This window comes from Periplaneta americana, chromosome 14, assembly GCF_040183065.1.
Source record: "Periplaneta americana isolate PAMFEO1 chromosome 14, P.americana_PAMFEO1_priV1, whole genome shotgun sequence".
NCBI lineage: Eukaryota > Metazoa > Arthropoda > Insecta > Blattodea > Blattidae > Periplaneta > Periplaneta americana.
In genome coordinates, this window is record NC_091130.1 from 142,067,952 (window position 1) to 142,092,178 (window position 24,227).

The window sequence follows — 24,227 nt, forward strand, 5'->3', positions numbered from 1 at the left end:
AGGGTACAGTACATCAGTTATTCATAGATTTCAAAAAGGCATATGACTCGGTTAAGAGGGAAGTATTATATGATATTCTTATTGAATTTGGTATTCCCAAGAAACTAGTTCGATTAATTAAAATGTGTCTCAGTGAAACATACAGCAGAGTCCGTATAGGTGAGTTTCTATCTGATGCTTTTCCAATTCACTGCGGGCTAAAGCAGGGAGATGCACTATCACCTTTGCTTTTTAACTTCGCTCTAGAATATGCCATTAGGAAAGTTCAGGATAACAGGCAGGGTTTGGAATTGAACGGGTTACATCAGCTTCTTGTCTACGCGGATGACGTGAATATGTTAGGAGAAAATACACAAACGATTAGGGAAAACACGGAAATTTTACTTGAAGCAAGTAGAGCGATCGGTTTGGAAGTAAATCCCGAAAAGACAAAGTATATGATTATGTCTCGTGACCAGAATATTGTACGAAATGGAAATATAAAAATTGGAGATTTATCCTTCGAAGAGGTGGAAAAATTAAAATATCTTGGAGCAACAGTAACAAATATAAATGACACTCGGGAGGAAATTAAACGCAGAATAAATATGGGAAATGCGTGTTATTATTCGGTTGAGAAGCTCTTATCATCCAGTCTGCTGTCCAAAAATCTGAAAGTTAGAATTTATAAAACAGTTATATTACCGGTTCTTCTGTATGGTTGTGAAACTTGGACTCTCACTCTGAGAGAGGAACATAGGTTCAGGGTGTTTGAGAATAAGGTGCTAAGGAAAATATTTGGGGCTAAGCGGGATGAAGTTACAGGAGAATGGAGAAAGTTACACAACACAGAACTGCACGCATTGTATTCTTCACCTGACATAATTAGGAACATAAAATCGAGACGTTTGAGATGGGCAGGGCATGTAGCACGTATGGGCGAATCCAGAAATGCATATAGAGTGTTAGTTGGGAGACCGGAGGGAAAAAGACCTTTAGGGAGGCCGAGACGTAGATGGGAGGATAATATTAAAATGGATTTGAGGGAGGTGGGATATGATGATAGAGACTGGATTAATCTTGCACAGGATAGGGACCGCTGGCGGGCTTATGTGAGGGCGGCAATGAACCTTCGGGTTCCTTAAAAGCCATTTGTAAGTAAGTAAGTATTGTTGTTAGTAATGTTGTTATTGTTGTTGCTCTTATTATTATCATTATTATTATTATTATTATTATTATTATTATTATTACTGTTATTGTTGTTAGTAATGTTGTTATTGTTGTTGCTATTAATATTAATGTTATTATTGTTATTTTTGTTGCTCTTATTATTATTATTATTATTATTATTATTATTATTATCATTATTATTATTATTATTATTATTATTATTATTATTATTATTATTATTATTACTGCTAGGTTTCACGAGATAACGAATTACAAGTAAGCTAAATGAATTTCTTGTTGCAACTTGTGTCACTTTATGAGTTTGTATGTATTGAATAAGAAACGTGTTTATTACAGGTGGGAATTGTGGGTCGCACTGGCGCTGGAAAGTCATCGCTCATATCAGCACTGTTCAGGCTAGCCCGACTCGAAGGAAGTATCAAAGTAGACAACGTGGATACGTCGACTATTGGCCTGCCACATCTGCGCAGTCGTATATCGATTATACCGCAGGAACCTGTTCTATTCTCTGCATCTTTGAGGGACAACCTCGACCCCTTCCATGATTTCTCTGATGAAGTGTTGTGGAGAGCTCTTGAAGATGTGAGTTTAATAAGCTCAGAAGCAAACATTCTCATGGGGGCAGATAAAAAACTTATTTTTTTTTTCTTCCACCATGTTAATAATGTCAAAACAAGTGCTTGTACAAATTCTGGACGCTCGAGCGCAATTACAAGGGCCGTTCAGAAAGTAAGTTTCCCTGGGGCCGTTTATAGAAAGAAAACACAATTTCATGGAAAGATTTTTTGAACGAGATACAGCAATTGAGGAGTTTACCGGAAAAAGGGCGTATTCGTCAATATGGTGAATTGAGATACAGGCAATCTAAGATTTTAAAACGCACCTGAATAAAATGTTATACAGATAGTGAATAAAATTGTACATTAAATTAAAAATCTTAGCGAGTATAAATGTTTTGTAGCGTTTAGGCAATTTATATTATTAAATTTCCTTATATTTGTACCATATAAAACTTCGGTCTATACGCCCTTTATCCATATAATGATTTGCTTAGGGGATTTAATGTAGATTTCAGATTTAAATTTCACACGGAATTGAAACAAAGATACATTTTATGACATTTATTATCTACTTCTAAAATAATTTGCATTATTTCAGATATACTGAGTAGACATTAAGTACGCAAAGCAAAATCTCTGAATATAGGCTAACAGAAAAAGAAAATCTCCATTTTGTGTGAACATAAATTAATAAAATGTATTCTTTGTATAATCCTGATAACACTAAGCCCAAAAATCTGAATATGTAACAAATCTCTTTATAGAACATAAAATATTTCCGTCTGAATCTATGAGTTTCATAAGTTTGTTTACTCTTAAAGCAAGGACAATAATGAACATAAAAAGAAATCAAAGGAAACAACTGGACTGACTAAACTGAACTATATATATTTGCTCAGTCTCTACCAAGAGAAAACACACACAGTACAGTATGCGTAACACTCAGCACTAGCTCTACTTGTAGACTGACTGACTGAATCACGCACGCACGCACGCACGCAGCCCTGTCCTGCAGGTATGTACAGTACAACCAAAACAAAATTTCGCTACTATAATTATTCACTACATTTTAAACCGTTTTCCCGAAGAAGGGCGTAGAGGTCTATCCGCCTTTCTTCCGGCAAACCCCTCAATTGTTGAGCTATTTTTTAACATATTCCCCAACGGGAATTGATTGTCATTCCATGGGATCAACCTGTATGTCCCTGTGTCGTAGAAGTCTAGCAAAATAGTCTGGGAAAACAATAAAAAATTGTATCCTGAAACAGTAAAACAATCAATTAAATAATACAATTGTTATTCTTTTTTGACGTTTTTTTTTCTTTCTTCATCTGATCTACGTATATTTAATTACGTTCTAGGTCGAACTTAAAGATTCTGTGGATGGACTTGACTTCTTTGTGAATGAAGGTGGAACCAACTTCAGTGCTGGACAAAGGCAGTTGATATGTCTAGCACGAGCAATTATCAGAAACAACAGGATCCTAGTATTAGATGAAGCAACTGCAAATGTTGATCCACAGTAAGTTCTGTTTACTTAATTCAACTAATTTCTATAACTTACAGAATGGATGTAACTAGTAATAGAAAAAATTAGTATAACATAATGGTCAGTTGTGTGGATTGTGTAAGTAGACTGGAAGAGCTTAGGTTCAGTCCCAGGTAAAGGCGAGGTTTTTCATCTCGTAACTTTCGAAACAACTCTGGAGACCGTTCCATCTCCAATGAAACTGAGTAACTATTTTTTCTTTAGACCTACAAGGGACAATCAATAAGTTTCCGGACTGCCCTGAATGTAGGTAACACATAGAACATAGGAAACGTAAATTTATCTAGAACCAGGGAAACGCCTGGAATCTATACTAAATGCATCACTTGAAAGGCAGAGAAGAAGACTAGCCATAAGGCGTATATGGAGAGATTCCATCAAAAATCGCAATAGGTCCTTGACATGTTTGCACAAAATCACGTATAGAAGCGTCAGTTCTTAAAGACAATCTGACGCTGTTTGATAGATTGACTCAACAGGCACGGAAGCAATGATGCTTAACGATACAATAAACACAAGTACAGTTCGGAAATATATGGATTGCACCTTGTATAAGCAGTGTGCATGATGCTTATATCATCAACTCCTTCTATTAGCAAGGTCAAGAAAGCGTAAGATAGCGTCTTGTATCTATACTTCATAATTTCTTCTTTTTTTTTTTGGCTTTTATTACTTATTTAATACTTAACTTATAATTTACATAAGACTGTGGATGTAATGTAAATGGACTACTCTTTTATAATTAATTCATTCATGGTCTTCTACCCAAGGGCAGGTCTTTTACTGCAATCTCAGCATTCTCTAATCATCCTTTTTTTCTGCCTTCCTCTTAGTCTCTGCATACGATCCATACATCTTAATGTCGTCTATCATCTGATATCTTCTTCTACCACGTATTTTTTCTCTTCACCATTCCTTCCAGTGCATCCTTCAGTAGGCAGTTTCTTCTCAGCTAGTAACCCAGCCAAATTCTTTTTCTCTTCCTGATCAGTTTCAGCATCATTCTATCTTCATGCACTCTTTCTAGCACAGCTTCGTTTCTTATTTTGTCTGTCCATTTCACACGCTCCATTCTTCTCCATATCCACATTTCCAATGCTTCTAGTCGCTTCTTTTCACTTCGTCGTAATGTCCATGTTTCTGCCCCATACAATTCCACACTCCACACGAAGCAATTCACTAGTCTCTTCCTTAGTTCTTTTTCCAGAGATCCACATAAGATGCTCCTTTTTCTATTAAAAGCTTCTTTAGCCATTGCTATTCTCCTTTTGACTTCCTGGCAGATGCTCATGTTACTGCTTATAGTACACCCAAGTATTTGAAGCTGTCCACTTGCTCTACTGCATTATTTTGAATTCACACACTTTTATCGTCTTTATTTTTCTTCCGACAACCATGGTCTTCGTCTTGTTTGCATAGCTGTCATTTAGCTTCAGTAGCATATCCCTTATTATCATCTCCTCTTCTGCTTAGACCCGTAACACACTTGAAGAGTTTTCGCCAGCGAGAAATGTGTTGCAAGAAAGAGGCGAAGAGCCTTCCTCCACATACTTGGCGAGTTCTCGCTATCACAGACCACACCTCGCTATGACCATCTATGCATTGCATTCATGCAGAAAGCATTTTTCTGATTATAGTAATCACTCGTTGAGGGAAATATTATAGGTTATGTATTTACGTATATTGTCGTACTTCAATATATAACCTGTAAGTATATTGTCGTACTTTACAAATTACGTACGAACGCTATGTTGAATCTGAGTATTGTGATGATGAGGAAATGAAGTTACATGAACATATTTTGTTAATGAAAAGAAAAAGTAGGCCTAAAATTAAAGCCAGAAATATCTGAAAATCACAGGGCGAGTTTTGGACACTGGTTTCGATTTGAATGATGATACGTTTAGGCATTATTTCAGGTTGAATGGACCACAGTTTTTTGCCATTCATGATATGATAGAGGATTCTTTGCTATGTTCTGATTAAAATTATGTAAACTGTTAAGACAGATATATAGATACATTATTTCGGCTACTATTAAATCTCATCAAATTAAATATAGCCCTATTTATTTTCAGATAATCTGATATTTGTCTCCAGATTTCTTCTTTAAGTTTCGTGTTTTTATAGTTTTCATCCCGTGTATCATATAAATAGGCCTACGGGTGACATCGTACAAGTTCGATAAGTTTCTTATTGCAATTATCAGCCATCTTTCCTCATTTTCAAATAAAAACAATACAATTCATCGCCACCTGTGATATCTTTTTCTACATTCAATCGTCATAAAGAGTATAAATGTCAAACATCTTTAATAAATGTGTCAAGAAAATTCGCTGAGCTACCGATTCCAGCGAGAAACTCGCGCGAGATTTTTGCCTCGAGCGAGAATCTCTTCCAGTGTGTGGACGTCCATTTGAATCCATGTTATCAATTTTTTAATTTTCTCGCAACACATTTCTCGCTGGCGAAAACTCTGCAAGTGTGTCACGGGCCTTACAACGCCATGCCATCAGCAAATATTGTGCATGTTATTCTACTTCCTCTCTCTCCTATAATGAAAACAGTTCTTTACTAAGTCCCCAAAGTAGATGTTGAACAGAGTAGGTGATAAAGGGTATCTTTATAATTAATATGCTATATTTTTCATTACACCTAACTAAAATGAATATTTCACTTTATCTGTTACAGAACTGACTCTTTCATCCAAGGCACTATAAGAACAAAATTTAAGCAATGTACGGTATTAACAATAGCCCATAGATTGAATACAATAATGGACTCAGACATGGTACTTGTAATGGAAGCTGGAGAGATGGTGGTAAGTACTGGAGAATAGTAACTTAGAACAAGTCTTTCAAGTGACATATAGGGCTTTCAATCTCGAGTTCCTCCACTCACCTGGAAATTCAATATGATTAACCCTTAACTTGGCAAAGCTTCATTTCTCTCACTAGTTTATTAAACCTTGTCGGACCGTAAAGAAAACAACTACTGCAATGTCCATATTTTTATATGTTGTACAATATTATAGTATTGTGAAATTTTAATTTTCCTACCATTTTTTTTCTATTGTTCTATTAAAATGATACCATATAGCCTATTAACCTGTGGTATCCTATAGGATACTTAGTCAATTTAATAATAATAATAATAATAATAATAATAATAATAATAATAATAATAATAATAATTTATTTTTGCTGGCAGAGTTAAGGCCGTAAGGCCTTCTCTTCCACTCAACCAGCAAAAAAGTATACATACGTATAGGCCTATATGAACTTACAAAAAATTCAACAATTTGATTTAGGTAAGAGTTACATGTATATAAGAGTTATTTACGAATTAAACAACAAAATACTATGAACTATTAATTAAACCCTGAAATACAAACTATGTAGCAAAATTAAGCTAAAATACACAGAATGTTAATATATTTCAAATAATGTTAGATAATAGAAAGAGATTATTATGAGACAATTTTGAAAATACAGCACTATCAGGATGCATGTCTAAAGGAAGGAGTAACAATGTAGTCAGTGATAGATTAAGTCAGTATTATTGGAGTGAAATGCTAAGAAGGTTATCTTTTAAGCTGTTATTAAAAGTGTTTATTGTCTTGCAGTCCCTAATACTTTGTGACAGGGAATTCCATTGTCGCGAGGTGGATACTGTAAAAGATGATGAATAACGAGATGTTCTATGAAGAAGTATACTTAACGCGCCACAGATAAGTGATCTGGTATTTACGTCGTGGCTAGAGTATAGATAAGAGAAACGAGACGAAAGGTAATTTGGTGTTGAAGTGTGCAGAATTCGAAAAAGTAAAGACAAAGAGTGTAAAGTTCTACGTTCTTTAAGTCGGAGCCACGAAAGACTTGCAAAGGACGGTGATATGTGATCATATCGTCGGATGTTGCACACGTATCTGACGCACATATTCTGAACTCGCTGTAACTTGACTGACAGTTCAGAACTTAGGTCACTTAACAAAACGTCACAATAATCGAAGTGCGGCATTACTAGGGTTTGTACTAGGGTAAGTTTTAGTTGCTGGGGCAAGAAGTTTCTCAAGCGACTCAAACAGTGAATGGAGGAACAGATTTTTTTTTATCGTTTCTTTAACTTGAAAATTCCAATTTAGATTATTATCGAAAAAGAAGCCAAGATTTTTTACGACAGATGAATAAGGGATTAGCGTGTTGTTAAGTGTAACAACTGAAAGATTACTGTTATTAAGAGAGTTAACTATACGCTTATGGCCAATAATTAGAGCTTGAGTCTTACTTGGATTAAGTTAAGGGTTAATTAGAAAACTGAGTTGAAAGTCGCCGCTAACACAGTTCCCTTTCTTCTCGTAATACAGATGTAAGAGGTCAACGAACTCAGCCTGCGAGAATTTCCTCCCGCCTCCGTCTCTGGTTACAACATTGCAATCTGGTCGCATCGGTCATTGATTTGAAATTAGTGATCTTTTAATTAAATTTACACGAAAACCGTCCAAGCTACTGAAATACTCCAAAGAAATGAATAATATTAGATTTTCTATCAATATGGACAAAGATAGATAGAGTTGACAGAAGCATTTTATGGAAAATATTAAGAAATAAAGGAATTCCATCCCACTTAATAAGAGTGATACAGAGTTTATATGTAAATAACACAATACAATTGAAAACATCCCGTAATAATAAGATGGCAGAAATAAATCAAGGAGTCCGTCAAGGATGTCCTTTGTCACCGACACTTTTTAATTTATACATGGACGAAATCATACGAATATGGCTGAATGAAATATCATTAGATTTTAAATAAAATGTCATAATTTGTACTATAATTTTATTTGCTGATGATCAAGTGGTCATTACCGAGAGTGAAAATGCTTTACAACAGGCAACCTTCAAATTAGATCGAATTGCATCAAGTTTTAATATGAAAATATCGACCAATAAAACAAAAGCGATGGCATTTATTGGATCTCAACCAATAAGAGTCAAATTGGTTATAGTGAACAAAATAATAGAACAAATCAACACTTTTACATATTTAGGTTGTTCAATAATATATGGTAAAAAATGTGAAATCGAGGAAAAATTAAGTAAATTCAATTATTTCTGTGGAACAATACGTAGAACACAGGGAAAGAAAGTGAGAAAGGAAACATTAATCAAATATTACAAAGTAATGGCAATTTCGTCCCTTCTATACGGCTGCGAATCTTGGGTTATAAAGAAAAACGAAGAAAGAAGAATTGAAGCAGGTGAAATGAAATTTCTTAGATATGTTGCGGGTTATGCACTATTGGACAAAAAAAGAAATGAAGATGTATGTAGGCCTATGTATGTATTTATTTACACTGCAAGTGGGCAAGCACCCGGTGGCAGTGGTATACACAATATAAACAATACACAATAAAATGATAAGCAATACACAATAAAAATTAATAATAAAACATAAAATACCTAATTTTACAATACAACCTAAATATGTATAGGCCCTACATAAGTTTCAATAGTCTTTCACTTTACTCTCATCTCACTCACTGTAGTGGCACTATGACGCATTTCACTGACACTTTAGCACACATTTCACTGACACTATAGAACACATTTCATTGACGCTATAAATTATCACTGATCGGAACTATTCACTGCACTGTAAAACCATAACTCCACTGACTCACCTCGCTTCACTGATACAACAGTTCAAATAGTCAAATAATTACATCCTTATGCATACTTATAAACAGAACTACATTTAAACTAAACATTTCTAGTCTAAGGCCCTCTTACACGCTATTTTGTATGTATTTATTTACACTGCAAGTGGGCAAGCACCCGTGGCAGTGGTATACACAATATAAACAATACACAAAAAAAATGATAAGCAATACGCAATAAATTTACAATACACAATACAATAAGAATACACAATATAATTTAACACAATAATAATAAAACATAAATAAAATACCTAATTTTACATTACAACCTACATAATTATGTATAGGCCCTACATAAGTTTCAATAGTCTTTCACTTTACTCTCATCTCACTCAGTAGTGGCACTATGACGCATTTCACTGACACACTATAACACATTTCACTGACACTATAGAACACATTTCATTGACGCTATAAATTATCACTGATCGGAACTGTTCACTGCACTGTAAAACCATAACTTCACTGACTCACCTCGCTTCACTGATACAACAGTTCAAATAAGTCAAACAATTACACTCTTATGCATACTTATAAACAGAACTACATTTAAACTAAACATTTCTAGTCTAAGGCCCTCTTACACGCTATTTTTAAATAATTTACAATTCGAACCAAGGAAGTAACTCGTCAGGCTAAATAAATACATGTCACCTTAATTTTAATTTGCACTTGATACACAACTTTTTAAGTTATTCTTGAATCTCCTTAAGGAAGGACAGCCCTCAAAGACCGCTGCAGGTAGGTCATTCCAATCATTTATAGTTCTATTTAAAAATGATAATTTACCTACATCCGTTTTCTGTTTCCTATTAGAAAAGAATTAAAAATAGATAGTATAATTCAACTTATTGAAAAATATCAACATAATTGGAAAGAACATATAAATAGAATGCCAACAACAAGTATAACGAGAGCAGCCACGAATTATAATCCATTAGGAAGGAGATCATTAGGAAGACCAGAAAAACGTTGGCGAGATCAATTTTAATGGAGGAGAACAGGCCGAAAGGCCTAAACCTTGAAGAAGATGATGGACAAAAATCACAATCCTACTCGCAATAGTTACCGAATATGAGGATGTTAAACTTTCCACCAATATGGTATTACAAACATAGAATTACTTAGTCATATGTTAAAAAGTGTTAAAATTTTTTTAAAAAGGTGATGAAAGATGGCCCGTTTCGACGTGATGTCACGTCTTCCTCAGTGTCTCCTGAACTACTGGTGATCTTGAATTCTGCGATGTGCAGCTGTCGATTGTAGGGGTGGGGGTATGTTGCTCTTATGGTGGGGGCTGGTTGTTTGTGTGTTGTGACGTATCATGACGTCGAATAATGTGTGGGTATTGAACTGTAATTGTGTGTTAAGTATATGTTGTGGGTATGTTATTGTATGTTTATATATTTCGTATTGTTCTAAGATGTTTAACTGTGAACTTTTTGGTGTGATGTGTAAAATTTCCATATCTGTTTCTATATTATTGTAGACATCACATCAAATTATGCAGACCACATTATCAACAATAATCATGACTACAATAATATAGAAACAGATATGGAAATTTTACACATCACACCAAAAAGTTCACAGTTAAACATCTTAGAACAATACGAAATATATAAACATACAATAACATACCCACAACATATACTTAACACACAATTACAGTTCAATACCCACACATTATTCGACGTCATGATACGTCATAATGCACAAACAACCAGCCCCCACCATAAGAGCAACACACCCCCAACCCTACCATCGACAAATGCACATCGCAGAATTCAAGATCACCAGTAGTTCAGGAGACACTGAGGAAGACGTGACATCACGTCGAAACGGGCCGTCTGTAAATTTTTTTAAAATTTTAACACTTTTTAACGTATGAGTAAGTAATTTTCTGTTTTTAACAACAAAGTGTTAACGTGAACTTTAATCAATGGTATTACACTTTTTTGTTAGAGCTATTCACTCCGAAAATTTGCAGGGCTATTTTACTTCCACCCTGTATAATTCCCTTATATTCCTTAACCACTCTGTCTTGCATTAAATCTTTATGCTATTTAAAGGTAAAGTAAACATTTGTGAGAATATTTTTTATAACGCCCAGAATCCCATGCATTAAAACAGCAGTGCTACTGTACAGTACTTCATATTCTACATTAAAGGAATACTAGTTACTAATTCAATAACACGTGAGTATAATGATAAAACAATTTTGTTTTTTCTGGCAGGAATTTGGTCATCCCCACGTATTACTACAGAACACAGAAGGCAATTTCTACAAAATGGTACAAGAAACTGGAAAAGCCATGGCCGAACAATTGCATAAAGTAGCAGAAGAGGTAAGAAAGAGTTTCTTCCGAAGTATAAGGTCATTCAAAAGTCAGTTCAAACTTTAAAGAGTTATAAAATAATATTACATAATATTTGAGGCAAAACAAAAAACAAAAATTACCGTATTGGGCAAAAAAGGATTTTTCATTTGTTACCTTTTCATTTCCATAGTTACCATTTCTTTGATTAAAACCACTGCCTGCTAGATCTGGAGAAAGCCTGGTCATGGAGATATGATTTTTCGAAATAATCGCTGACACTCACATAGGCCTCTCATATCTCCATTGCCATTGTGAAGAAGAAAATGTTTAAGACTTAAAATGTTTATGCGTTACCCTCAAAATCAGGGAAGCTTATGAAAACTCACCTCTTCAAGTTGTTTTAAGAAGTATACTTTCCATCTATCAGTGATCATAGCATTCTTTTTTTGTAGACCTGTGGATCTATTACCGAGGTAGACAGGTTATAGAAAGAATAACTCCAGAAGGTAAAACAAGTCTAGTATATATAAACAGTCACGAAGCTTGGGTTGTGAGGATACTAGGAACAATAGACTGTGCCGGTACTATTTCGCATTGTCTGTGATGAGGCGGTAGTAGCGATCCTAGTGGTTAGCAACTATCTATGGATGCATATTCCCTACGTATTGAGCTTCGTGACTGTATATACTAAACTGTGGTAAAACGGTGAAAATGTTAACAATTCCAAAGCACACAACTCCGATTGTTCAGCCTCTTCACGTTTATGCATTAGGCCTTGTAAAAATTAGTTCCCGGATAGCGTTATGTTTTTTAAAATTGTTTTATTTAACGACGCTTGCAACTGCAGAAGTTATATCAGCATCGCTGGTGTGCTGAAATTTTGTCCCGCAGGAGTTCTTTTAATGTTACTAAATCTAATGACACGAGCCTGTCCATTTAAATGCCATCGACCTGGGCTGGGATCGAACCCGCAACCTCGAGCAAAGGAGGCCAGGACTATATCGACTATGCTACCCAGGGCGACAAGGGTTTTGTTACTTGGCATGAATATTACATTGCATCAGAGAGATAAGTGATAAAATTGCAATCCTTAACACATAATCAATTTTCATTTCCTAGATATGTGAATATGTTTCAATATGGCTGACATAAAACCGGGTACCTTGACAACAAAGCTGATAAATTTGTCACTTCTGTAGAATTCTGTTTTCACGTTGATGTGCAGAACTGTTCTAAAGCTGACTGTGAGAAACTAATTTTTCTGAAATGTTCGTGGTGCAAATTCCACCGTTTTTTTTTTTTTTACATTTTTACAATGATTTTCACTACTGTGATCAGTACAGTGAGTAATTTCAATTATAGTTATATTTCCTTATCATTTCTTCATAGAATATTCTATAGTCAATTCCATTAATATTATATATGAAGAGTCCACTGCAAGAATGATGGATGTCATTTGCAGGAGAAGCAATTGAAAGTTTGAAATGCATAGCGCTCAAAGCTTAACTGTGATTTTCCGATCATTACTGGACAATGACTATCAGTGTTTTTATTTTTTTTTTATTTTAGTAGGTTATTTTACGACGCTTTATCAACAGCTTAGGTTATTTAGCATCTGAATGAGACGAAGGTGATAATGTCGGTGAAATGAGTCCGGGGTCCAGCACCGAAAGTTATCCAGCATTTGCTCATATTGGGTTGAGGGAAAACCCCGGAAAAAACCTCAACCAGGTAACTTGAGGTAACTTGCCCCGACCGGGAATCGAACCCGGGCCACCTGGTTTCGCGGCCAGGCGCGCTGACCGTTACTCCACAGGTGTGGACCATATAACTCTCCATGTACATTCTATATGTCTTAAGCTATGCATTAACAGTATTGGTTCATTTTCGACAAGAAAGTGACATCCATCATTCTTGCAGTGGACTCTTCATATCTGATATATAATTTTCATAACTTATATTATTTAAAGAAATTTTGACATATCATATGCTGCTAGATGACATTTCTTGCCTGATATGTCTAGCACATAGCACTGTTTGCATTAGCTATCGTACCTCTGGATTGAAGAATTTGAAAAAATCATATCTCGAAAACTAGGCCCTTTCCGGATGTAGAAATTTATAGCGAGGTTTCTTATTTCAAATGGAATATATGGGGCAACAATCATTGTGAAAATCCATTATCACTTGGTAAGCCTTTCTTGTTAGTCCATATTCCTTCGAAGAAGACAGCAATGGAATAACATTCAAATTCTAATTCTTTATGTTGTTGTCGTTTTTGTTGTTGTCGATGTTATTATTATTATTATTATTTACATTTAGATTTAGATATTCATATATCTACACAACTTTTATTTCAGGCTTACAAGAAGATCACTTTGGAACAGAGCAACTCAGACACCAAGCTATAATGCAATGTGAATTCATCAGAACTGATACTCAAATTGGAGGTACTCTATTCAGCCTAAGGACCACAATTTTTATAGCCTGAAACATTCCTCCTGATACGTGATAAGACTGTGATGGACATTACATGTTATATAGTAAGCGGTGAAGTATATATGAAAAATAACGTTGGAAGGACTCGTAAACGAACTCTCAGTACATTTACAACGAATGTACAAATTGTACTTTAATTTTTTTTTTTACTTGATGTATGTGTTAGTACTTATCTATGAAATGGAACTTTAAATATTGCTTTCTATGTGATAGCATGGCAATGACGACTTAATTTAATGCCTATAATCAGTATTAGAATTAGTCCATAGTCTAGATTCCAATTATTTGTGATTAATTAAATGTTTTATTCAATTTATTGTAATGAGTTACTATTTTGTATAATTCTTCTTCATGAACGACCTTAATTTATATTTACTTATTCATCTGTTTTTGGTACCTATATTCAGTAATCCTGGTGGTAAATGGCTTAAGAATGGAATGTGGGTATGAATGTGACCATTTTGTCGTGTTTTATTTTCCTGGAAACCACTATGAAATGTCTGAGTTAAGTTAAAAATTACTTAATATAAGACTATGAATTCAATTATGTTGTCTATTTTATTAATTAAAAATGTTTAGTGCTAAAAAATTACAATTTTATTATTACATGGTTCAATAAATTCAGTTAGATTTCCTTCCCCTCTTCATTATCGTTAAACATATTTTCGAAATAAGCAGGTCAATTTTCTCTACAACATTTGTTCTACAAAGTGGGCCATGAGTCACCGTACCCTTAGATATATATATATATTTTTTTTTTTAATTGGGTTATTTTACGATGCTGTATCAACATCTAGTTTATTTAGCGTCTGAATGAAATGAAGGTGATAATGCCGGTGAAATGAGTCCAGGGTCCAGCACTGAAAGTTACCCAGCATTTGCTCGTATTGGGTTGAGGGAAAACCCCGGAAGAAACCTCAACCAGGTAACTTTCCCCGACCGGGATTCGAACCCGGGCCACCTGGTTTCGCGGCCAGACGCGCTGACCGTTACTCCACAGGTGTGGACCCTTAAGGCTGGTTCACAATAAACCGGGAACGGAAACGGCAACGAGAACGAGAACGGAAATATTGTTAAAATAAATGTATTTAAATGTGAGCGTTCACAATAGTTAATTGTGAATCCTTACATTTAAATATATTTATTTTAACAATATTTCCGTTCTCGTTCTCGTTCTCGTTGCCGTTTCCGTTCCCGGTTTATTGTGAACCAGCCTTTAGATATACTGTATATACAAAATGTACTGTAGAATTACTAAACCTGGTGACTAAAGGATGTGGCAACATTGAAAGACAGTTGATAACAATGTCCAAAACATTTGGTAGCAGTGACAATAACAGTTGAATAACGATAATGGAATTGTGAGCAAGATGGCAGATATGAGTAATTATTCGCTTGAAGAGTGGTTGGTTGCGAGTTTTTGAGTCTACAAAAGGCAGCACACAGGACAGACAATACAACAAATTATGACACAGTTTGAAAGGAGGTTTGGAAGGCCACCTCCAAGAAAAGCAACATTGTTAGCTTGGGAAATGCGAGTGTTCATTACTGGCAGCATCAAAGATGTCCCCGAAGTGGTCGACCAGTCGACAGACTCGACACATAATGTAGTTGCTGGATCCACTGAACAGATTATCAGCACTATTACCATGGCCTCCACGAGTCCGGACTTGACAACACCAGTCAACAGCCTGTGGGGGTACATAAAAGAAAAAAAGTGGCTGCTAGATGGTATCAAACAAACTACGAACTAAAAGATGCTGTGACAGCTGCCTTTGCAGACATAACACCACAGCAATTACGTAAAATGTCACGAAGGACCTGGAGAAGTATCCAACTCTGCATAGACAATGATGGAGTGCACACAGACCTCTTAGATTGAGTAAGAAAGAAATATCTATGGGGACAGTAACTTATGGCTCGCTTTGTATACATTTTTGCCTTTGAAGTTTTATCTACCATTACTTTACTGATTTGTATTAAAAATATTCTCTGTTTGTTGATATTTATGTATTCTACACAAAAATTATTGGCAAGAGGAAATTTTGCAAAATTATATCTCAAAATTACTAATATACCATAAAATGTGCCTTTTAAAATAGATACTGATGTTGCACTATATCTCTGCCGGTGACCAACCATTGAGTTTCAAGTGGTTTATCTACACTAATAAATACAATAAGATTGTTAAAGATATTAGTTATAGTCAAATATGTTTCGGAGATGCTTCTCCATCTTCAGTGACTATTTACCACGACTGCAAAACGAAAACAATTGTAATTAATCTCATGTTTAATTATATTAAAAAAATTAATGACAAATGGAAAAATACTGTATAAGATATCTGAATTGTGATATTTTATAAAAGTCTTTCAACAACTAGAAAAGTTAAAAAATAATGGTATAATAATTTATAGCCAATATTATTATGTCTTCTATATATTCATATGGTAATTAAAAATAATATAAGAGATTATAAAAAAGAATAATGAAATTAAATAAAAATGTGATAGTAGAAATGACATTTAAAAGAGTTAACATCTTATAAGATATCTTATATTTTTCCATTTGTCATTAATTTTTTTAATATAATTAAACATGAGATTAATTACAATTGTTTTCGTTTTGCAGTCGTGATAAATAGTCACTGAAGATGGAGAAGCATCTCCGAAACATGTCTGACTATAACTAATATCTTTAACAATCTTATTATATTTATTAGTGTTCATACAACTGTAACATATCACCTTTAATGTATTTTATGCTCGACCATGCCGAAATGTACTAATTATACATCTGGTAGCAGTCCTTTAATGCATGTCATTAAAGTACACCTACTCATTAAAGTACAGGTCTTCAGCCAATGATAACTCAGCTTACATGTGTTCAGCCAATTACAAGTCAGCTTTGTACCGTTATAAAACCGCAAGTATCGATTATTCTCGGATATGCAATCGAAAGAGAATTAGCGAAAAGTCACGGAGGCTGGAAATCCAATACTGTCGCAGAAGGTTATGTTCTGTTACTATAATAATTAGCGTTAATTGTAAATAATATTCAAATAAATTCAATTTGTCATCTCGTTTTTCAATGTCGAATTCAATAATCAAGGTTATAATATTATAATATTATCAAGTTTAACGGGACTACGTCAAGGTCAATAACATTATTGTTCCTCGGAAAAAACCAATACTTTCGCGTCTGCGCACATCTCACAATTCACGACCTAGAACAAGGTCACTTCCGATCTTGTCAGTTAGAAATAAAATGTATACATCTGAATACCGGTAATTTCAAGTTAGAAATATGGTCGAGCATAAAAAGTCGTATGAAACTCGCCTATAATGGTAATTAAGAAGCTTGTATGAAAATTATGAAACTCGCTTGCGCTCGTTACATAAATATCCATACTCGATTCTTAATTACTATCATTATAGGCTCGTTGCATAATGTACTATTATCAAATCTATGAACACTGTATTATTGACCTAACATGTGTGTTTTATCTTTAAATATGGTTTATCTTGGTCGTGGACGTCAGAGTATTAAAAAACAAAACAAAAAGTTGTTTTCACTCCAACGCTCTGTGTCACTGCTTGTCTGAGTGTAAGCTGAGAATTTAGACATACATTTTCTCACAGAATAGTACAATTTCTTGTTATCTTTCTTCCCTCTCTCATAAACTGTGACGTTACAGAGGCAGAGATATAATACAAGATCAATAATAGTCTTGAAATCAACACACAAATAAAAAATGATTATTAGTAAAAGTGTGCCAGTTCATACTAGCTTTCCATTCTCTGCATTTTTTAAATCAATCTAAAAATGAAACTCCGTATTTTTAAATCAAGCCTAAAAATGAAACTCTGTAAACATAATTTGTAAAACGAAGGATACTTGTTTTCTAATTTAATTATCTATTAAAATCTACACATTCTTTATAACAGAGAAGAACTTCACAATTAAGATCAACACTACTCCAGAATCAAAAATACGGGGAAATATGACAATCTATCATATGCCTAACCTAATGTGACGTTTATCAATCAACTGCATACTTTGCCCAGGTGTATGCTGCCATATTAACAAACAGCGACCTTGAGACAACATGGAATTAATGACTCCGTAAGTTAATATGTACGAAATTTCATTACATTAATGTATGTAAAACAATTTTTTATAAAAAAAAATTGTAGAGACAAAATCTTAAATTAAAAATATATTACAGTATTTTTTATCAACACTACAATAATATCAAGTTGTGTTTTATTATACATGGTCCAGTATGTAATGCACCACATTTTTTTTCTGTCACCTTTCATTGGAGAAGAACAAAATTTTATATACATCATCTTGAAACCATATAGTTTCATCATCTTCCGTTTGATGGCACTGATGTCTATTAGTGTTCTTAATGGCGACTGCACGTGAAATACGTGCAAAGCAGAAAACTGTGATTGAATTTCTTTTTTACGGAGAAGGAAAGCATTGCAAACATTCAGAGGCACTTCAAAAAATGTATATGAAGATAAGGCCTGGTCTTCTGGGACAATGAAGGGGTAATTTTGATTGACACATTGGCTGTTCGTGAAAAAATTAACTCATAAGTTTACGCGAAGACTCTAAAAAAAGCTGAAGAGATGACGTGTGTGCTCTGAATTCTTTAACATGACAATTCGAGGTCACACACAAGCTTGCAAATCTGTCAAGAGATCACATAAATGGTGGGACTGTCCTTCCTCATCCACCCTACATACAGCCCAGATCTTGCACCACTATTTGGCCATCTAAAAGATGCAATTTGCAGGAAGTGATATGACAATGACGAGATCATAGACAAAGTAAAGACATGGGTGAGAGGAAGACCAGAAGAGTCGTATTGCAACTGTATACAGGCTCTACCATTTAGATGGCGTGAGACCATGAATTTCTATGTGGAAAAATAGGTACCAGTATTTGTATCCATTGAATTTGGTATAATGTGGTATATTAACAATTGCAATAAAACAAACCTTGAATAAGAAAAAAAAAATGTGGGGCATTACTTACCAAATGACCCAGTTACTTCCTGATAAATTACCTTAGTTCTGTACTATGGAATGGAGTTTACGCAAGGGGGACACTATGGCCCAGCACTGCGACCTGTTACGATCTACTGCGTTAATCCTCAAGCTAGGCGCATTCCCAAACCCACACCGGCTGACTATACTACGGAATGACGACGAAACGAAGAAATTGTGATGGAATGATGTAGATACCTAATATGGGGAAAACCGGAAGAACTCTGAGAAAAATCCAACTGCAACCTTATCCGCCACAAGTGTCACTACGGATTTTTTAATGAAAAATCCAAGACCTGACTGGAACTCGAACTCTATTCCTATACTATTAGAAAACTTCTACTAAATACAGCTGGTGTCATGGTTTTGAATATATGGCCTTGCTTAACCTTCCATTTGGCGGATCGCTTGCTCTGTTTAGTTTTTATAAATGTTGTTGTTGTTTTATAATGCCAGGCGTTTGACAATAAAGTCATTTGATCTCTTGCACTCCAATATTTTTCAAAGATATTATCATGGCCAGCCACTGAAGCACAGATTTTGAGGTATTCCGTATCCATTTCTTGGTTTGAGTTGCACAATGGGCAGTTAGGGGACTGATATATTCCAATTCTATGCAGGTGTTTGGCCAAACAATCATGGCCTGCTGTCAATCTAAATGCAGCTACAGACGTTTTTCAAGGTAAATCGGGAAGTAACTGTGGATTTTGATGCAGAGAGTTCCATTTTTTCCCTTGGGATTGTGTTATCAAATTTTGTTTGTTGAAGTCTAAGTATGTAGACTTAATAAATCTTTTCACAGAGTAATATGTAGATTTAGTAACAGGTCTGTAAGTAGCAGTGCTGCCCTTCTTTGCTAAAGCATCCGCATTCTCGTTTCCCAGGATTCCACAATGGGATGGTATCCATTGGAATACAATTCTTTTATTGAGTGATATTAATTGAGAGAGCATTTTAGTTATTTCTGCTGTTTGAGATGAAGGTATGTGTTTAGAGACTATTGATAGAATAGCTGCTTTAGAGTCTGACAATATAACTGCATTTTTAAATTTATTTATGTGGCATAGAAGATTCCTGAGACTTTCACTTATTGCAATGATTTCTCCATCAAAACTTGTTGTTCCATACCCAAGAGATCTATAAAGTGAGAAGAGACAGCACATAACACCTGCTCCGGCACCTTGTTCTCTGGAGATCAAGGATCCGTCAGTGTATAAATGAAGCCAGTTTTGTGGAGGATACCTAATATTAACTGTCTCTAAAGACAATTGTTTTAGTACTTCAGTGTTTACTTCTGATTTTAGTATTTCTTCTGTTAAATTTAGATTATATTCTATATTTAATAGAGTTAAAGGGTTTGGTTTAATTTGTAGGTTTTCTTTTAAATTCAGGATATTGATTTTCTTTTTTAATTCTTGAACAATGGATATGAAACTTTTTTGAGTTTTCAATCTACAGAAAGGACTGTATGAATGCCAATTGTTTCCTGGTAATCTAATAAGTTTTTCATATTGAATCAGTGCTTTTTCTTCTATTGTCATTTTGATGCTGTTTTTATAAATGTGGTACTCCTCTCATGAGTAGACACATGCAGTGACCGAGAATAACTAGTTAGTACTGTATAGTCTCTGTCGGAATATTGTGGTAATTTTAAATATCTAATTTCGTTTTAATTTTAATGAGAACATCATTTGTTGTATTATTGTAATTGAACGGGTGAGTGGAAAAAAGATAACATACCAAAAAATTGAGAAATTAAATTGAAATAGCCATTTTGTATATTTTTGTTTAAGCTATCTAATGAGTGTAAAAAGGGGAATATTCCAGTCTCATATCATTATTAAACCAGCATTGAAGCTTTAGTTGAGTGGAAGAAGGATAAAATTCCAGGAATGTCATCTTTTCTACTCGATATTGCATTGGCGTAAATCCGAGGTCACAATTTTCGGCCATGTGACAGAACATTTTCAGTCCTTAAACGACAAGTTCGAAGATGAGATTGGATTTACTCTCCAAATCATTTGAAATGCCAGGAAACTCAACCCCCTCCCATATCAAGTAAAGAGGCTTCAAAACTGGTGGCCACAGTATTTCAAGAAAACATGTAAAGATATTGGAATAAGAACCTGACATTCAACATCGGTAAGTACAGGCAGAAGATGGAAGGCTGTGTCGAGGCTACAGAATACATTGATTGTTTGCATCATGGAACATACAGGTTGGAGGAACAATATCATGTGGAGCTCCCCACTACAGCAGCATATAACAGGAAACTTGGAATCAATATTGTGACAGCTGCAACGGGGTTTGAACACACGTCCGACAGGGCGCGCGGCAGACGAAACGCTGGTACGGGGAGCATCTGCACGCTGAAGGGCAGAGGGGGTGTATTACGTCAACGCGACGAGGGGAGAGTGCGCGCGCAGCTGCTACTCGCGGAGTGAAGGGGGGACGGACCCTCCCGAATCTTCTAGAGAAGTCCGTCCGAAGTGGAGATAGCCAAATAATTCGAGAGGACACCCGTAGAAATTTCTCGTAACTATGATTTTGCTATAAAAGAAGAAACGCGAGCGAACTTAGGCAGTTTTTCAGTTGATTAGTCAGCCAGTCAGTGAGTAAGCCAGAGCAAGCACGCCAGTCTTGTGTACCGAGTTCGACTCGAGTGTGCGTCCGCAACTGTGTCAGCATCCGAAGGCCTGAGTTCGAGTGCAGTGGACCGCAGTTGGAGGGACCTGAGTTCGAGTACAGTGAATTGTCTCTGAAGGTCTGTGGTTCGAGATACTGTGAACTCGAGTGACTGAGCTAGAAGAACTGTGAACTGAGAACTGATAGTTCTGATTTGTAAATAGTGCTTTGTAAATATTAGTTAAGATTAACAGTTCATTGTTGTTCGTAATAGTCCAAGTAAATTGTCATTGCCGTCAGTGGAGTGCTATAACGAATACTGTGTTGAGTGAAAATCCTATTGTTGACGAGAGCGTTTAAGGTGAATTGTAGAAAGGAATTATTGTTGGAAGAATAAAATCCTATTATTGCTTTAAATAAAAGTTACATTGTTGTTTAGTTTAAAAAAATTCACAATATCAAAAGTTGGAGGACATCTCAAAAGTCATCCACTAAATACCTGATGAGTAGACTACAAGTAATTCTATACAGACATTCTTAAGTATCCAATTTCAAATACAGCAGACAGTGACAAAGATGAATAAAGACTCATATTATGGTCATCATTAAAAAGAGTAAAACCATTTTAAAGTGTTCTTTGTAGTATTAAACATTTCATGTCAGAAAAAAAATTATTGTTAATAATTTTATCTGTTGTCAAAACATTGAGTGGAAAAAGGATAATACTCCAACACATTTGGCAGCCGGGTAGCTCAGTTGGTAGAGCAGCTGGCTACGAACTGGAAGGTCCGGGGTTCGATCCCAGGTGGTGACAGGATTTTTTCTCGTTGCCAAACTTTCAGAACAGCCCCGAGGTTCACTCAGCCTCCTGTAAAATTGAGTACCGGATCCTTCCCAGGGGTAAAAGGCGGTCAGAGCGTGGTGCCGACCACACCACCTCATTCTAGTGCCGAGGTCATGGAAAGCATGGGGCTCTACCTCCATGCCCCCCAAGTGCCTTCATGGCATGTTACGGGGATACCTTTACCTTTTACTCCAACACATTTAATTATTTATAATTATTAAACAAATAACTATTTGACTGTGAGATTGTTTGAGTGAACATTTAATGACTAATTCTACAATTGCCTAATAGTAACTTTTCCAATAGAATTCTTAGCTTTTTCTATAAACTTATTTTTTTGTTTTCCCACAAACTAGCGAAGTTGGAATGTTATACTTTTTCCACTCATCGGTTCAATTTTAAGTGACTTTTGTTATTTGTATTAGTGTTGAGACAATGAAAATTAACGACACCGATGTGCCTCTTGATACTTGGAAAATTACAAGGTAAAACATTACGTAGCAATAACCAGAAAACTATGGATAATGATTTTGTAATTTCATTAAAATTCCTTTGCAGAACAAAAGTCATTTTTGTTGGGATCAAATTGCTGCACATTTTAAAGGGCAAAACTAAAATTCTTTCGAAAATTTACTATCATAATGGACTGCCCTCTTGAACTGATTGAGCATATTGGAAATTAAATCAATGGCTTTCCCAAAACACGTTACGAAATGTTTCATATAAAACAATTTTTTTTTCTCGAAAATGAAACAAGAACGAGCAAAATTGTACTGAACTTTTCTGTTTGAAGTATCTCACAGATTGACTTCCTAAAATTAATGACATTGCTTACAGTTCATCCTGTATATTATTACTCATATAATAGTCACAATTACATCCACTCAGACATCAGAGCTAAACTGTAACAGGAAGGTACTGAAAATTTCACGCCATCAGCACTGAAAACGATGATGTGATGACTTAATAAATATCAGTGGATTACAAATGTATGCCGTGCGAGTACTGGAGAGTTAAAAAGGATGATGAACAAGGAACAGGAGATGAAAGGAAAGGAGCAACACCATTTTCACCAGTGGCATGCATAATCTGAAACACTTTCTATGAGGGATATTTTTAAACTAAGGACCGTTTTACAATAAAACATGAACTACAAAACATTTTGGATACTTCATTGTTTCTCAGATACTACAGACATTTAGCTACTTTTCTATGTAGTTGCTGTTGTTACTGAAATATTTGTCATAGCAGGCAGCTACAGTTTCTGTAGACTCTCCTCACAGAAGTCTGCCGTCCGAGATGACAACCATTGTTGGACAGCTGTTTTCACTTCATTATCGGTGTTGAAATGAGGAACCTCTTCAATGGAGAAAGATGTGGTAGTCTGTTAGCGCCAGGTCTGGACTGTATGTGAGCGATCATCCATTTGCTGCCATCCGAAAGATCCGACTAGAGCTTGCGTTCGAGTAGCAGTATGGGGCCCCATGTTGTCGTGAAGCAAAAGAATGCCAGCAGACAGCATGAATTTCAGGAATGATTGTCATATTAAGTGGCAGGCCACTACAGAAACTTGTCTCCCGCTACGGCAAATACTTCAATAACATGGCAACAACATAGAAAAGTCGCTAAATGTATGTAACATCTGAGAAAAAATAAATCAATCAATCTTCTTAATGTATCCAGCTGTTTGCTGACAACATAAAGTCCACTGTAGTCTATTCAGTTGTTGTTTTTCACGAGAAACGAGGGGTATTTTGATCGGTGTTCATTATAGATGCCTGTTGCTAGTAGCCAGAGTTCGGGTGTAGTCAATATATACCGCAGGGCTGTGTCTTCTGCAACTGGTACTGATGATTTTAATTTACTATTTTTTAGTC

General features: G+C 35.3%; 1 protein-coding gene across 1 annotated transcript in view; it reads left to right on the forward strand.

Moving 5' to 3' along the window:
- Nucleotides 1-14,138, forward strand: part of LOC138713766 (ATP-binding cassette sub-family C member 4-like) — a 135,193-nt gene extending 121,055 nt beyond the window's left edge. Inside the window, exons 22-26 of the mRNA XM_069846178.1 lie at nucleotides 1,507-1,752; nucleotides 3,092-3,252; nucleotides 5,971-6,100; nucleotides 11,239-11,349; nucleotides 13,683-14,138. Coding sequence (XP_069702279.1) covers nucleotides 1,507-1,752; nucleotides 3,092-3,252; nucleotides 5,971-6,100; nucleotides 11,239-11,349; nucleotides 13,683-13,733 — 699 coding nt within the window. The 3' untranslated portion in view covers nucleotides 13,734-14,138. The remainder of the gene's footprint in view (nucleotides 1-1,506; nucleotides 1,753-3,091; nucleotides 3,253-5,970; nucleotides 6,101-11,238; nucleotides 11,350-13,682) is intronic.
- The last annotated feature ends 10,089 nt before the right edge of the window (nucleotides 14,139-24,227 follow it).